The following is a 16,438-nucleotide window of genomic DNA, read 5'->3' on the forward strand; positions in this document are numbered from 1 at the left end:
AGAAATTTCCCAACAGTGGGAACAACTTGACTCCCAGAATTGTGGCTGCTCCATCACTGGAGTTTTCAAGAAAAAATTGGACAACCATTTGTCCAGGATGGTGTAAGGACTAGAAGTTCTGGTCAAGGTTCCTTCCAGCCCTGTGATTCTATTATGCTCATCTGGGTCTTGCAAGCTTGTCTAATGTTATTGTTTCATTTGTAGTTGGGGGGGGGGGAAACTGCAAGAGAAGGCTATTATTTAGAATTGGCCATTCTTGCTCTTATCATGGTTGGTTAACTTAAAAGAAATTGATCATGACAATAAAATCTAACTAAAATAATGCTTAGCAAAAAAAAAAAAGCCTAGCCTTTCTTCCTTTCCCTTTCTGATCCTCTTCCTCTCTTGTCCACATCACAACTGATGCTCAGTTTGGGAGACTTCTCTTTCCTAAAAGTGTGTTTGTGAGCAGAACACATCCGTTGCTATGTTTTGCATGCTGACAAGGCCAGGAAAAGTTACGGCTGTTCTAGGAAATTAGAAGTGGTGGGCTTCTTCTGCTGCCTCCTGGCTTCCCTTCACATGGAAGCTGTTCCGCACACGTGCCTTTCCAGACTGCTACATGTGCAGCTTGCACGGAGAATGACAAAAGCAGCAACTCTGTGGGGATTGGTGGAGTTGAGCTCACGTTTTTGATTCTCTCGCCTTAAATGCCTCCCCGCTGAATTGGGAAAGGAGCAGTGCGGTTTGACAACCAGTCTCAAGCATTAATCAACTCGTTGGCTGAGCTAGAGGGCCTACAGGGATCTGTCTGCTAAGCTGCTTTCTGTACAAGTGGAAGCAGAGAGCAAATTCTGCTGGGCCTTTTGTTTGCATTAAGTATGGTTAAAAAGTCAGACGTGCGGTAATGGAAATATGCATTGTGACATAATAGCTGGGGGGGGTGGTATTTGGGAAAGGGGAAATCTTTACCATAAACAGTGTTACTCTCCCCGCACAAGATCTGGCATTTCACTCTTCTTCTATAAAGCATGACTCGTAGGAAAACAGACAAGGATGAACAGAGAGTTCCAGCCAGTTCCAGTTAAAGACGTTTGCAGAGAGACCAGGGGTTAAAAAGGACAGCATCCAGTTCACCCTTCTCAAAGCTGTCTCTCTCCCAGCCAGGTGCAATTACAGTTTTGGCTTATTGTATGTTGAACGGGCCAAAAGGAAACACGTTGCATCATTATTTTTTTTTGATTACCAGAAAAAAAATGGATAAATGACACATCTCCTGCAGGTAATCCATAATGTCCGGAATAGTAATAACTCTTCCAATTTCTCAAAATAATTCTCTTAGTAATTTGCCACGCCTGATACAGCCAAAGCTCATGTCGGATTTAGCATAAAAATAAACATCCAGAGGCTGCATTTTTTGTCTCTCTTTCTCGGATAGGGGCAGGTGGAGGAAATTATTCTGCATTTCATCCAGCAGATGGAAAAGACAGTATTGCTTTCCAAGATGAATTGCATATGAGCCGCGGTGGCGCAGTGGTTAGAATGCAGCATTGCAGGCTAACTCACTGCCCACTGCCAGGAGTTCGATCCTGACAGTCTCAAGGTGGACTCAGCCTTCTATCCTTCTGATAGAATGAGGACCCAGATTGTTGGGGGCAATAGGCTGACTCTGTAAACTGCTTAGAGAGGGCTGTAAAGTACTGTGAAGCGGTATATAAGTCTAAGTGCTGTTGCTATTTGTAAGAGCAACCTAGCAGTTCAGGCTGTTCCTCGAACCATAAAACCAAAGCCATATAATACCCACAACTCCTGACCCATAACTGTTGATTTGTCATTACTTGCTGCAAAAGTTGGCAATGGCAAACAATGGTAATTATAATACAGGTCATCCTTGACTTATGACCACAATTGAGCCCAAAATGTATGTTGCTAAGTGAGACAGTTGTTAAGTGAGTTTTGGCCCCATTTTATAACTTTTTATGCCAGAGTTGTTAAGCGAATCGCTGCAGTTGTTCAGTTAGTAACACGGTTGTTAAGTGAATCTGGCTTCCTCATTGACTTTGCATGTCAGAAGGTCACAAAAGTTGATCACATGACCCTGGGTTACTGCAACTGTCATCCATATGAATCAGTTGTCTGGGATCTGAATTTTGATCACATGACCGTGGGGGTGCTAAAATGGCTGTAAGTGTGAAAAACAGTTATAAGTCACTTATAAGTCAACAGTTATAAGTCACTTTTCCGGTGCCATTGTAACTTCAAACAGTCAAATGAGCTGTTGTAGGTTGAGGACTACCTGTAATGGCAAAGTCAGTGGAAGCAAGTGAAAATCAGCCATAATCTACTACCGAACATCATTTCTAACTTCCAGCCCATCCTTTCACTCCCTTTTTATGACCTTGTAATCCCTTAATTCAACGTAGAGTCGGGCTGAGTGGATGGAGCTGAGTGTTTACTGGCCAGCTGCACTTCCTGATGCCACGTGGAGTTCACAGCAGATATTTTCTCTTTGCGCCCTAGGAGAGAAACATCTGCCACTACCTAGGATTGGACTCTCAACCTTCCAAGCGTCTTCACCACTAGGCCATCACGCCGCCCTATTTGGATTCCTGATTCTGTTTAGCAAAACCAACAGATTTGGAGGCAATTGTTTGTATAGCTGCCCAACTCACACCTAAGTGATTCTGGGTAGCTTACAGCATTTAAAGATTAAATTCTACGACTGAAAAAGAATCATTTTGCTACACTTCTCCAAATCAGTTTGCAAGCCTCCAATCTGATCTGGACAATCAAGTCCATCTCATCTGCCATTTGGTTTGGAATCCATTTGAGTTTCCATCAATTCCCCTTTGAACTGGATCTCCAAGGTGAATGTTTATATACCCCTAAGCATCTGTCTTATTTCTCAAGTATCTTCTTCATTTCTTTCCTTCCAGCAAAGCAGCCAGCCTACTTTCTGATCTTGGATTGAACTTAAGACTTGTCTCCAAAGAGAATTTCGTACCCTCAATGGCAAGTTTCGCAAACTACTATTCGATCCTTTTCTTCTTGTTTGTGTGCCTGGACCACCTGATCCTTGCCCAGTATGAACAGAATTCCAAACCCCAATCCAGCACTGAGCCTTTTATTCAACTCCGATTGGCAGGAGACAAAAGGAAGCACAATGAAGGGCGAGTGGAAATCTACTATAACAACCAATGGGGCACCATTTGTGATGACGATTTCTCCATGCAACCGGCCCATTTGATCTGCAGGCAATTGGGCTATGTGGAAGCTATATCCTGGTTCCCAGGCTCCAAATATGGAAAAGGAGAAGGTGAGATGCTGAACAATGATTTCCTTTTGAGGTTTTGATTCCTACTAGCAAGCATCAGCCAGGTAAAAGGGGCTATTAATGTATGGCAGCATGCGAAGACTCGTAACATTTTTGTAAGATATGGTAGACCAATGTTGACCTCTGGCTTCTAGGCCTAGAGTCCACATGGTATCCCATTCCTGACCCATCTAGGGCAGACCTTCAGCCATGCTTTACTGCACTTCTCACAGTTCATTTCTGATGTCATTTACTGCATCCACTTGAGGTTCTTGAAGCAGAAGATTTAACTTACTATATACTGGCCAAGAGAGAGGAACTATCAGGTAATTGCTCCTGGCTCCTTGTAGTAACCCTTGCTCTGGAACTCCATGTTCTTCTCCAAAATCAGATAAGATATTTCCCCAAAGTAAGTCTAGCTTTATGGTAGTCTTTCACCAGCTTGAGAATATTTCAACGAAGTAATTAACTAGCTTACCTATCCATGTACCAGTGTAATCCTCCTACCTACCTACCTTCCACATTACTCCAACCCAACTGTTGCAGATACCTTTATTAAGCAAAAAATTGTTGTTGATGTAATGCTATGTGGGAATGACCTTGGGAGGAGGAAGAGCCGCAGGCTAGGCAATTAGACAAGAGGCAGATGAACCTGCAGAAATAATGGAAGCATCTCAGAAGGATTCTCCCTAGTTTCTTGGACTGTAAAGGTAGTGGTGGTAGTGGAAATGTACCTTGAGACTTGCAAGTTGCTGTTAATGTACAGAAAGTTGCAAGTCTCAAACCAGAAGACAGAGTTAGTACTGGTGGGTGTACTTCTTGTCTGGACTATCTCATAAGACTGACATCAGAGAATAGAATAGAATAGAATAGAATAGAATAGAATAGAATAGAATAGAATAGAATAGAATAGAATAGAATGGAATGGAATGGAATGGAATGGAATGGAATGGAATGGAATGGAATGGAACGGAATGGAACGGAACGGAATGGAACAGAATAGAACAGAATAGAATAGAATAGAATAGAATAGAATAGAATAGAATAGAATAGAATAGAATAGAATAGAATAGAATAGAATAGAATAGAATAGAATAGAATAGAATAGAGCTGGAAGGAACCTTGGAGGTCTTCTAGTCCAGCCCCCCGCTCAAGCAGGAGAACCTATACCATCTCAGACAAGTGACTGTCCAGTCTCTTCTTAAAAATCTCTAGTGATGGAGTGCCCACGATTTCTAGAGGCAAGCTGTTCCACCGGTTAATTGACCTCAGTGTTACGAAGTTTCTCCTTAATTCCAGGTTGCTTCTCTCTTTGATGAGTTTCCAACCATTGTTTTCTTGTCTTGCCCTCTGGTGCTTTGGAGAACAGTCTGAAAAATAACATTTCAAAAAATATGTTTCAAATGTTACATAAAGGTAATCTCTGATGCTTAGCTGTGTGGCCTCATGGCTACTTAGCCTTTTCCATTCTTCTTCCTAAAGGAGACAGCTTCGAAGAGGCTTCTACATTGCTATAGTTGGCCGCAGAGCTCAATCTTATGAAATTCTTTCTACTCTACAAAGTGGAGACCGGATCTCCTAAAAGAGACCTTTGCTCCTCTTTCTCTCTGTAGGCCCAATCTGGTTAGACAACCTCTACTGCACTGGCAGAGAGACATCGATAGCTCAGTGTACCTCCAACGGATGGGGTGTCTCAGACTGCAAGCACACCGAGGATGTGAGTGTGGTCTGCAGTGAAAAGAGGATACCTGGCTTCAGGTTTGAGGACCCTCTGCTCAATCAAATCGAGGTAAGCAAAGTTGGGAGTAAAGAGTTTAGCATCGGATCATTTGGCACCTTTGCTGAAATTGGCAACGTCCACAATTTGCCAATACCTGCAGCTGCACTGAGGTTTTTTTTTTAAAAAAATGTTTCAGTATCTTCGTTTGGATTGCCTACCTTTTGCACAAAGAAACTCGAATCTTACTTTAACCAAGTTGGATCCCTGGTGAGCACATTGATACATCCGTGGAGTTTTCTTGGGTTAGAGAATCAGGAACCTGACCTTGATGGAGATATGTGTGTGCCTCGTTTTACTGCTTTCACTCTGCTTAGCTTTTCAAGATGAGTTATAGACAATTAGATATTTCACCTGAGGCCTGCCAGGTTCATAACTTCCTAGTAAAGAGAAATATGTGTGGAAGCACAAATAAACACTAAGAAGACCATTTGCTAAGTGTAAAATAAGCTAAGTACAGAAGCTCAAAAATCCATCAATTTTATTTCCTATTTTTATTGTGTTTTACTATATTTTATTTTGATACCCTGAAAGTACAACCAAGAAATATAGCAGGTAACAAAATAGAAGAGCTAAAGAAACAAAAAAAAGAGCAGTCAATATAATAAAGATCTCCAATCTGAATAAACAAGAGTTAAACCCCGAGTTTGGATGTCTTACAAGTCTAATTGCATAATTATAATTCATAAATGGTGCCCTGGTTAAATTAAATTCAGCATCAGACTTGGGTTATTAACAAAGAATTAATTTTTTGACATTGATGCTTATTTCCATAACTTCATCCACATCTTTTGTCATCTGAGGTTTGATGGATGTAATGCAATGTCAAAACTAAAACATATGAGGAACGGTTGCTGGAATTGGGTATGTCTAGTTTAATGAAGAGAAGGAACAGGGGTGACATGATAACAGTGTTTCAATATCTCAGGGGTGGCCACAAAGAAGAGGGAGACGAGCTATTCTCCATAGCACCTGAAGGCAGGACAAGAAGCAACGGATGGAAACTAGCCAAAGAGAGAAGCAACCTAGAACTAGGGAGAAATTTCCTGACAGTTAGAATAGTTAATCAGTGGAACAACCTGCCTCCAGAAGTGGTGAATGCTCCAACACTGGAAGTTTTAAAGAAGAGACTGGGCAGCCATTTGTCTGAAATGGTATAGTGTAGTGGTGTCAAACTGCCGGCCCACGGGCAGGAGGCATCATGCAGAAGCCACGCCCACCCCAGCTCCGGCAAGGGGAAAAAAGTTGCGACATGTCATGACATGTCATGTGACACGACGAGTTTGACATCCCTGGTATAGGATTTCCTGCCTGAGCAGGGGATTCAACTAGATGACCTCCAAGGTCCCTTCCATCATCATCCTCTTCATCATCATCATCATTATTATTATCATCATTATTATCATTATTATTATCATTACTACTACTACTACTACTACTGACTGGTATGGACTCTCTGCCCTCCACCTTGCTTAGAGGGATCAAGTCTGTCCATACAGGAATTCTTGAAATCATTGCCATTTTCTAAAGCAGATAAGTAGGATTAGCTCTCTTGATCAGACAACAGAAAAAATCCAGCTTCTTTTTATGGCAGCCCTGAAATAACCATGGAAGAATGCAGAATATGTTGGGGTAAATGGAGATTGCACTGTAGCCCTACTGTGGAAGTTTGCCAAATATTCAATAAAGGACCTTCTTTCTTTTCTTGAGGATGCTAGTATCGCAAAGTCAAACCTGGTATGTAACATACAGGGGGTCCCAACTGGGACCAAAATTTCCATTCCTAAGCCAGATTTATTTATTTATTTATTTATTTATTTATTTATTTATTTATTTATTTATTTATTTATTTATTTATTTATTTATTTATTTATTTATTTATTTATTTATTTATTTATTTATTTATTTATTATGGGACTTATATGCCGCCCTATCTCCCAGAGGACTCAGGGCGGCTAACAGCAATAAAAAACAACAGTACAAAAGTTAAGAAAATAATTAAATAACAGCCCCAAATATTAATTACACAGTTAAAAATTAAAACTTTTAAAAAACCCATCATCAATCCAGGTCAGCCTGATGGAAAAAGAAAGTTTTGAGGTCGCGGCAAAAGGACCGGAGGTCCGGGGCCATCCGAAGCTCAAGGGGCAGTTGGTTCCAAAGGGCTGGTGCTCCCACAGAGAAGGCCCTGCCCCTGGGGGTCGCCAGCCGACATTGTCTGGCCGACGGCACCCTGAGGAGGCCCTCTCTGTGTGAGCGCACTGGGCGATGGGAAGTCGTCCCCGGCAGCAGACAGTCCTGCAGATATCCCGGGCCTAAGCCATGTAGGGCTTTAAAGGTAAGTACCAGCACCTTAATTGTTCAATGATTGCACCTGACTTTATGACCTTTTCATCCAAGGTTGTTGAGCAAATCCAGCTTCCCCCTTTTACTTTGTTTGCCTGAGAAGGTCACAAACTGTGATCACTTACACGAGGATGTTGCAATGGTCATAAATACATGCGAGTTGCTGAAGGCCCAAATTTTGATCAGGTGGCCATGCGGATGATTGCAATGATTGTAAGGGCAGTGGTGGGATTCAGCCAGTTCGCACCACTTCGGCAGAACTGGTAGCTAATATTTTGTTGCCCAGTCCCAGAATGGACTTCCGGAAGCGGCATCCACACAGAGAACCGGTTGTTCACATAGTTGAATCCCACCACTGTGTAAAGGTGGTCAAAAGTCACTTTTTTCAGTGCTGTTGTAACTTCTAGCAGTTGCTAAATGAATCGTTGTAAGTTGAGGACCACCTGTAATTAATTATATTAATGCATTAATTAAGGCATTCTTAATCACATTAATTATGGCATTAATTAAGGCATCTTTTGGGGACAAGTAAACACATTTGCAACACTGAGATCTATGTTGTGATGGCCTTGAAAGATTACGCAATCAACAGCTAGAAATGTGAAAGAACAGGATGATATAAGGACTCCTGCTTTGGACAGGGGGCTAGACTAGAAGACCTCCAAGATCCTTTCCAGCGTTGTGATTCCATTTGATTCGGTTCAATAACAGAATAACAGAATTGTAAGGGACCTCAAGGTCTTTTAGCCAATTCAAGCAATACAAATGGTTGTCCAATCTCTTCTTAAAAACCTCCAGTGACGGAGCGCTCACAACTCCAGAAGACAAGCTGTTCCACTGATTAATTGTTCTCACTTCAGGAAATTTCTCCATAGTTTTAAGTTTGATCTCTCCTTGATAGGTTTCCATCTGTTCGACCTAGTTTATCAGTTTTCTTTCTGCCCGAAAAAGGACTATGTCTGGGTTTCACAGAAAAATTACTACTCAAGATGTGTGCTATTATCTATGTTCTGACTTTCCAACGTGCATCTTTTGAGATCCAGCATTTAAAAAAAACACACACACCAGCAAATAGAGATGGAATGCTGTGTAACTTCTCTTGAATGAGCGTGAAGCCTTTTCTTTCTTTTTAATTCCAGCAGTTGTCTTAAGGATAGCTCAGCACCTGGAGGAGGCACTAAATATTTGAGATAGTTTTGGCAGTCATCAGTTTTTCCAGAGCAAAATCTGGGGAAAACTTGGAACAGTCTAGACGGAGGGTGGCTCACAAGGATGTTTCAGCCATGAATCATCCTCCACCAGTTGTTCTGCCTCTGCTATCCCTTCGTAAAGGTTCAAAGTGTATTGGGTTAATTCAAGGCCACTTTTTTCCTGAATGATGATAAATTAATTGAAATTAACCTAACTCTTCCAAGGAAGTTGCTCAGTCCATCAAATCTGGGGGAAGTGAAAATGGGAAAGAAGTCAGGTGCTTTCTGTAGGAAGACTGTGTAGAAGCAAAGAACCTGGCTAAATAAATCAAGGATGGCTCACACTGTTGTACCCATGTTTTCTTAATTTTGTACCTCATATGGAAGTAGCTTAGAAACCAGCAAAAATAACCCCAGTTGACACTATCTACTGTTCAGTTTATATTCCTGATTTTATTAGGGGTTTCACTAGGTTGTGTTTTTGTGGGGGGGGTTTGTTTTTGTTTTTTTGGACTTTGGCTAGCTTAACAAAGATGTGTTCTAAACTCTGTTTTCAGAGTTATATAATATAATATGGACATTTACAAAGAGGACTTTGTGGCTCAAAGGAAAATGTCTTAATTCTTTCTTGCCTCCTGGTTTTGTTTTTTTTCCTCCCAGTGGGCTTATTTCTGGCTTTAGCATTCCGCTAATGCAGAAAAGGACGTGGTGGCTCAGTGGGTTAGGACGCTGAGCCTGTCGATCAGAAGGTCGGCAGTTTGGCAGGTCGAATCCCGAGTGCCGCGTAACAGAGTGAGCGCCTGTTACTCATCCCAGCTTCTGCCAACCTAGCAGTTCGAAAGCACGTAAAAAGCAAGTAGAAAAATAGGGACCACTACGGTGGGAAGGTAACAGCGTCCCGTGCGCCTTTGGCGTCTAGTCATGCCGGCCACATGACCACGGAGACATCCTCGGACAAGTGCTGGCTCTTCAGCTTTGAAACGGAGATGAGCACCGGCCCCTAGAATTGGAAACGACTAGCATGCATGTGCGGGGGAACCTTTACCTTTACCTAATGCAAGAGGATAAAAATGTATGGGAGGAATAGGATGCAATTGTTTCTCTGACACATTCTAGATGCCTCAGAACACTTTCAAATGTGGTGCAGTTGTTTACAAAACAAAATGAAACATACTCCGCCCAAAACATGCTGCACATGAAGACACAAAATCTGAAACCTATTTTGAAAATGTGAATTCTTCAGATGGGCTAAAACAGACTGTCAAAATACCATCAAATAATTGAACATTGTTGAGAGCGAGTTTGGTCTTGTAACTAAGGCGCCAGGATAGAAGCTAGGAGACGGTGAGTTCTACTCCCCCCCCACTTAGTCATGGGTGAGTGTGGTCTAGTCATTCTCTTTAAGCCTACGACATTAAGCTCCAGTGGCTGGACTTGTAGCTCCGAACAAATACAAATACAAATTTATATTTGTTCAGAGCACTATTCCATGTTTAAAATGGTGCTTCTCAGCCCAATAATTAGTTGATACAAAATAAACAAAATCTCCTTTGAATTGAGCATGACTCCATGCTGTTTTTTTGGCAATACTACAAAAATCTTCCAAGATTATATTTAGTGTGTGTGTGTGTGTGTGTGTGTGTGTGTGTGTGTGTGTGTGTAGGTGTTGGAAGTGTTGAATTCCTGGTCTAACCTGACATCCTGAACTTCGTTGGTGGTCTCTCATTTGAATCCTAAATAAGTCAACCCACCTTAGACATGTTGAGATCAGCCAAGGTCAACTAAGCAACCTGAACACCTCCCACATCTCTTTTCTTTGGAGGCAAGTATTTCAGGAATGATATTAAATTTCTCAGGGAAAAGGAAGCAAAAATTATACATACATACATACATACACATACATACACACACACACACACACACACACACACACATATACACATACATATACATATAAAGGTAAAGGTTCCCCTGCATATGTGTGTGTGTGTATGTGTGTGTGTGTGTATATATATATATTTGTGTAAATTACTAACAAAGAATTAAAGGGAAACTGAGATGCATTTCTGACTCCTTAGTCGTCCTCAGTCAGCTATACCCTTCTGAGATTCGAACCTGGGCTGATTGCATACAAGGCAGTATGTTTGCAGTATGTTTGCCCCATGTTTGGCATGTTTGGGGCCTAGCAAGGTAATCTAAATAGTTAACATTTGAAACATATATATATATATATATATATATATATATATATATATATATATATATATATATATATATATATATATATATATATATATATATATATATATATATATATATATATATATATATATATATATATATATATATATATATATATATATATATATATATATATATATATATATATATATATATACACACACATATATATATGCATATATATATATATATATATATATATATATATATATATATATGTGTGTGTGTGTGTGTGTGTGTGTGTGTATTGAGTGTTTGTTAAGTATTTTGAATACCTTGCTAGGCCCCAAACACGGGCCAAATCTTATTTCCTGTTTCAGCCTAGCCTAAGGCCATCCGCAGGCTGTAGTCACAACAGTGACAGCTCATATTTGTGTAAATTTTTTGGATTGCTAACAAAGAATTAAAGGGAGGCTGATATGGCCATTTCATATATATATATATGCAACTGTTCAACTGCAGAATACTTATCCCCAGTCTGGCCAGCCACCGGGTTTCTTCTCCCTTGTTTTTGTCCTTGTCTAAAATGGCCTCATTCCTTCCACACCTCAGGAGTGATGCTGGAAGGAGTTGTTTTCTTACCAGATAGTGCTAAGCTGTCCAATATCCCACAGATGCTTGATGTGTATCAGCATGTGGACTAAAAACAACTCTTCCCTGGACCCTGCAGGAATTCTTCCCTTCATGGAAAAACTGTCTGTCTGCAGACAAGGCCTGAAGAGGCAGTTGTTTGACTGTTGCTCTTCATTATTTTGCAATTATAATATCAGTTCATTGCAGTCATGCTTCAGTGGAAGTTTATTTGTCTGGCTTTTTTATTTCTGAAGCTTCTGGAAGAAAGAGGTGTAAATTCAGTTCTTTTGGAATACGGTTGGCTTCACTTACAAATGGATTTTTAAATAGAACCACATAATTTTTCAAGAAATCTAATTTGTAGTTATTTACCAAGGGAAGCAAAAGTATTTTATTTCAGTTACAGAATGCAATGAAAAACAAAAAATATAAAACCAAAATACATGCATAAGAACACAACAAAAACATTTCTGCAGTCTTCATCATGGTCTGACCTCTAACAATATCTTCCTTCCTTCCTTCCTTCCTTCCTTCCTTCCTTCCTTCCTTCCTTCCTTCCTTCCTTCCTTCCTTCCTTCCTTCCTTCTTTTCCCTTTGGCTGAGTTTTGATTCCTGGAAACTGCCTGGACTAGATTCTTGTTTTCTTTACAAGACTTCCAAAGTGCTTTGCCATTACTTCTTTCCTAGGGCTGAAAGAGACCAACTGGCTCAAAGTCAACCATCTGGCTTTGTGCCTAAGGCAAGGCTAGAACTCACAATCTCCCAGTTTCTAGCCTTGTGCTTTAACCATTACATCTTACTATTCTCAACAACTCTGTTTGCTTATACTGGTATTAAAATGTAGGAAACAGTGCCGAAGCAAGCTAAAACAAAGCAGGTTCCAGCTGTTTCTAAAAAATAAAAAATATCAATCATCCTAACTTAATCTGGTACCCTACAACTATATACAACTAAAAGTCCTATCATCCCCAGACACTACTGCCACTGGCCATATTGATTGGAAATAAGACGTTTTAGTCTAGCATGTGTCTTGGTAGGCTATTTCAGATTAAAAGATTGAGGGAAATGAGCAGATTTTGTAAAGGGACAACTGAGATTAAGATTTCATGGAGAAAAGACTCCACTATTCTTCTCAGAAAAATGTCCACCACGTCTTGAACTATAAACATCTCTTGCTACGTTTATAGCTTTCTGTCTCCATTTGATGGGCTCCTTGGCTTATAAAAAGTTTTACATGTTTCAATCTCCCATGACTTCATGAACTTACTCATGGAGTTTTCTTGGCAACAATATGTACAGTAACTGGCTTGTTGTTATCTTCTCCTGGGAATTTTTTTTCTTCTGATTTTTCCATTCTAGCCTAGAGTCATAGCATCTTTGGTGGCCTTCCATCCAAACACCAACTAAATCTGAACCTTCTTAGTGACTGAGTTTAGCTGAGTGTTTATAATGCTGAGTGTTTATAATGTAAACCCAACGCAATGATTCCAAAAGAGCACCATTTCAGAATTGGACTTGTGCTTCTTCCCACAACTGTGTGGGCTAGGGAAGGCTGAAAGGGGGAAATCTTTATAAGTTGAAGCAAATTTTGAACCAAGCAAAGATCATCCAGTAGCTGAAATACTTAATTCTATTTTCCTTAATGTTGGCACCTTCTGGATAAGTTGGACTACGGCCTCTGTAATTCCAGTTAATCAGCTCAGCTATTGATAGTACTGGCTAAGAAAAATAAAACTTACAGCGCAACACATTTGAAGATGAACTATCAGTTTGCACCCGAGACAGAATTTGAATGCAAGCTCTTTCACAGTGCTCAGCTCAACATGGTCCAGCAAGTTTAGTTTCATATAAGTATATCATCCTCATTTTGCCATGATATCCAGCAATGTAATGGCATTAGGAAATAGAAGTCTATTTTGTTTTCGTTTGTTTTTTTAAAAAAAGACATACAGCTGCTCATAAAAGATTTCTTTAAAGAATCACCTCAAACATTCCTTTAAAAATATGTCATGTTGACTTTCCCCTTTTCTATTTGATATAGCCCTTGCTGCTAGCTGTAAAAAAAAATCACTGTGCAAACAGAAAGTTTTTATGGGTTTGAATTTTAACATCAGTTCAGCTATGAATGGAGAAAGTGCGTGTGGGCAGCTGGCATGCAACGAAGCCCCTCTCATATGCTAAAGCCAGGTTTTGCCATAGAAAATATGCCATCCAAACAACAAGAGCCACAATTTTAATTATGCCAAATGTTTCTGATCTAGCGTCTATTTAATTAACTCACTAAACTTTGCCTCTATGCCCCCATATTCTGCTGGAATAGGTCTCAAAGCCCGTGCCCAGGTGATGAATTCTGGGAGTTGAAGTCCACAAGTCATAAAAGGGCCAAGTTTGAAGACCCCTGCTCTAAAACTTGTTGTTAGCTGTGAAGTCATGTCCGACCCATCGCGACCCCATGGACAACGTTCCTCCAGGCCTTCCTGTCCTCTACCATCTTCTGGAGTCCATTTAGGCTCACACCTACTGCTTCAGTGACTCCATCCAGCCACCTCATTTTCTGTCGTCCCCTTCTTCTCTTGTCCTCAATCTTTCCCAGCATTAGGCTCTTCTCCAGTTAGTCCTTCCTTCTCACTAGGTGGCCAAAATACTTTGGCTCTAAAACTAGGATATTCCTAATTCCACCATTTGACCATGGTTACATGCTTTTCAGCCATTCTCTAGGACCCAAGCTTGTCACAAAAGTGTCCTGTGAATAGTAGGAGAAAAAGTGAGATTAGCTTCTGACGGTCATTGTGAGGAAAGTCATGTCCTAAATCAGAGGTGTCCAAACTTGGCAACCTTAAGACTTGTGGGCTTCAAGTCCCAGAATTCCCACTTTATGGCTATCATGATTTACAATGGACATTGTAGGGTCAATTATGGCTGGGGGGGCAAGGATTATCTGTAGATAGATGTGAAAAACTCAAGGGGAATTTAGAAGGCTCATTTCTTAGTCATCAACTGAGCACAGTTGGTAGAAGTATCTCTGTGCTCTGCTTTTGTTCAGGAAAAGCAAGTCCAATGAAGCAATAATAGAATGTGACCAATTAGCACATAGAGTTTAAACATGTTAAATGGCTACCCTACAGGGTCGGATTAGGCCATAGTCTTCAGTAAGGGAGACTTTTTCCTTCTTCCTTAAAGTGGTCTCATTAACCTCCTGGCATTGCAAAGTTCTTCTGGCTTCAGAGAAGACAGGTCCCGGTGGGAAAAGACAGCGGTCATAGACTATTTTGTGCATTGGGAAGATGTAGCCCAATGCTAATGAGCTCATTTTGCACACCAAGGGCTCTATATTTAATCGCTGTCTAATCTTCTGAAGGTCCTTTGCTTTTGATCCATCTCGGTCACTGTCAATCTGAGCAGGGACAGCTGGCCTTTAATTCAGTGGAAGACAAATCCATATGTTGATCTGTCAAGAGTTAAAGGTGCTGTCCTATCTTACTGAACACATCCATTATCAATCCTTTAGGGCCCAGCAATCTTTTGGACTTGGAAGGAAACACACTAAACAATCCAAATTGCAGGCTATTTTTTTTATGATTTGTTGGGTAATATAAACAGAATAGAATGTTGTCCCAGCTTGGACCAGACTTTCCCTAATCTATATACTGTATCTATATACAGTATGTCTCTCAGTTGTGCACAGATACCTTATTCATAATCTTTCGTTTTAACAGCTGACTGCTACTGGCACTTCCCCATTCTTTTCTCAGCTTTGCTTCCTGCCATGTTTGCATTTGTCTGGGGCCTCACATGCCAAGAATGTTTCTTTTTTACCCTACTAGGCTGTTGGAATGTGCGTGATACATTCCATCACTTCTCACCAGCTGAACTGAGAAGTGATGGGTCTTTCATTGCCTCTAGAAGATCTGGGTGCTCTACCACAGGAGATTTTTAAGAAAAGATTGGACAGTCATTTGTCTGGAATGTATAGGGTCTCCAGACTGAGCAGAGGGTGGACTAGAAGGTCCTATTGGATCAGGGTCAATGCTTACTACATAGTTCACCTTTTAAAGAGGAGTAATAACTCAAGATAGTCATCTCTGCTGCAAGGCAGAAATTTTGGACATCAGTATGTGTTTGATAGGTTAAGTAAAAAAATGATACAATATTATGAGTGCAACTGAAATCAGTGTATTACTGAAATGTGACTGCAAGCATTGGGGAGGACAAGATTGCCAGGTGAAGTAGCTTCAATTAATTGGGGGGTGAGGGAGAACCTTTTCTTAAAAGCATCTACTTCCATAAATTGCTCTTTAAAATACTTTTTATGAACCTTAAAGAGTTATCTGAAGTTATAGTGATATCTGTTATTTTAAACAAAGATTGAGTGGGTCCAAGTCTGAATTAAACTTAAATGCATCCCATTGAAGCCAACAACTATAGTCTGATTATAACGAACTCTGGATCAAATCCATATGATCCAACTATCTAATAATAAGCTTTTATAAGCTGCCTGTGATCCTTTCCACATACCTAAACCATTTCTGAAGTCATCAAATATTCTTATGTCAAAGTCAAAATAATGATGTCATTGTAGTGATGGGCAGTTCTGAAAGTTATTAGTGAAGAAATAGCTGCAGCATGTTTGGTGCTATATTCTACTTGTCAAATGAATTTTAAAGGAGGCTCTTAATATTTGTCCAAATCACCGCAGATGGGGACTGCAGCCAAGAAATTAAAAGACACTTGCTTCTGGGGAGGAAAGCCATGGCAAATCTAGACAGCACACTAAAAAGCAGAGACGTCACCTTGCCAACAAAAGTGCGTATGGTCAAAACTATGGTCTTCCCAGTTGCAATGTATGGCTGTGAAAGTTGGACCATAAGAAAGGCTGAGCACCAAAGAATTGAGGCCTTTGAACTATGGGGCTGGCGAAGACTCCTGCGAGTCCCTTGGACTGGAAGGCGTTCAAACCGGTCAGTCCTAGAGGAGATCAACCCTGACTGCTCTTTAGAAGGCCAGATCCTGAAGCTAAAA

The 16,438-nt window shown here is 40.5% G+C and overlaps 1 protein-coding gene across 2 annotated transcripts in view; it reads left to right on the forward strand.

Moving 5' to 3' along the window:
• Positions 1-2,932: 2,932 nt before the first annotated feature.
• The window catches only part of LOXL2 (lysyl oxidase like 2), a 61,518-nt gene continuing 48,012 nt past the window's right edge, over positions 2,933-16,438 (forward strand). For both annotated transcript variants that reach the window (XM_081334015.1, XM_081334016.1), the window contains exons 1-2: positions 2,933-3,295; positions 4,906-5,081. In XM_081334015.1, coding sequence (XP_081190141.1) covers positions 2,989-3,295; positions 4,906-5,081 — 483 coding nt within the window. In that variant the 5' untranslated portion in view covers positions 2,933-2,988. The remainder of the gene's footprint in view (positions 3,296-4,905; positions 5,082-16,438) is intronic.

The sequence above is a fragment of the Vipera berus genome (assembly GCF_964194415.1).
Source record: "Vipera berus genome assembly, chromosome: 8".
In the NCBI taxonomy this organism is placed as follows: Eukaryota; Metazoa; Chordata; class Lepidosauria; order Squamata; family Viperidae; genus Vipera; species Vipera berus.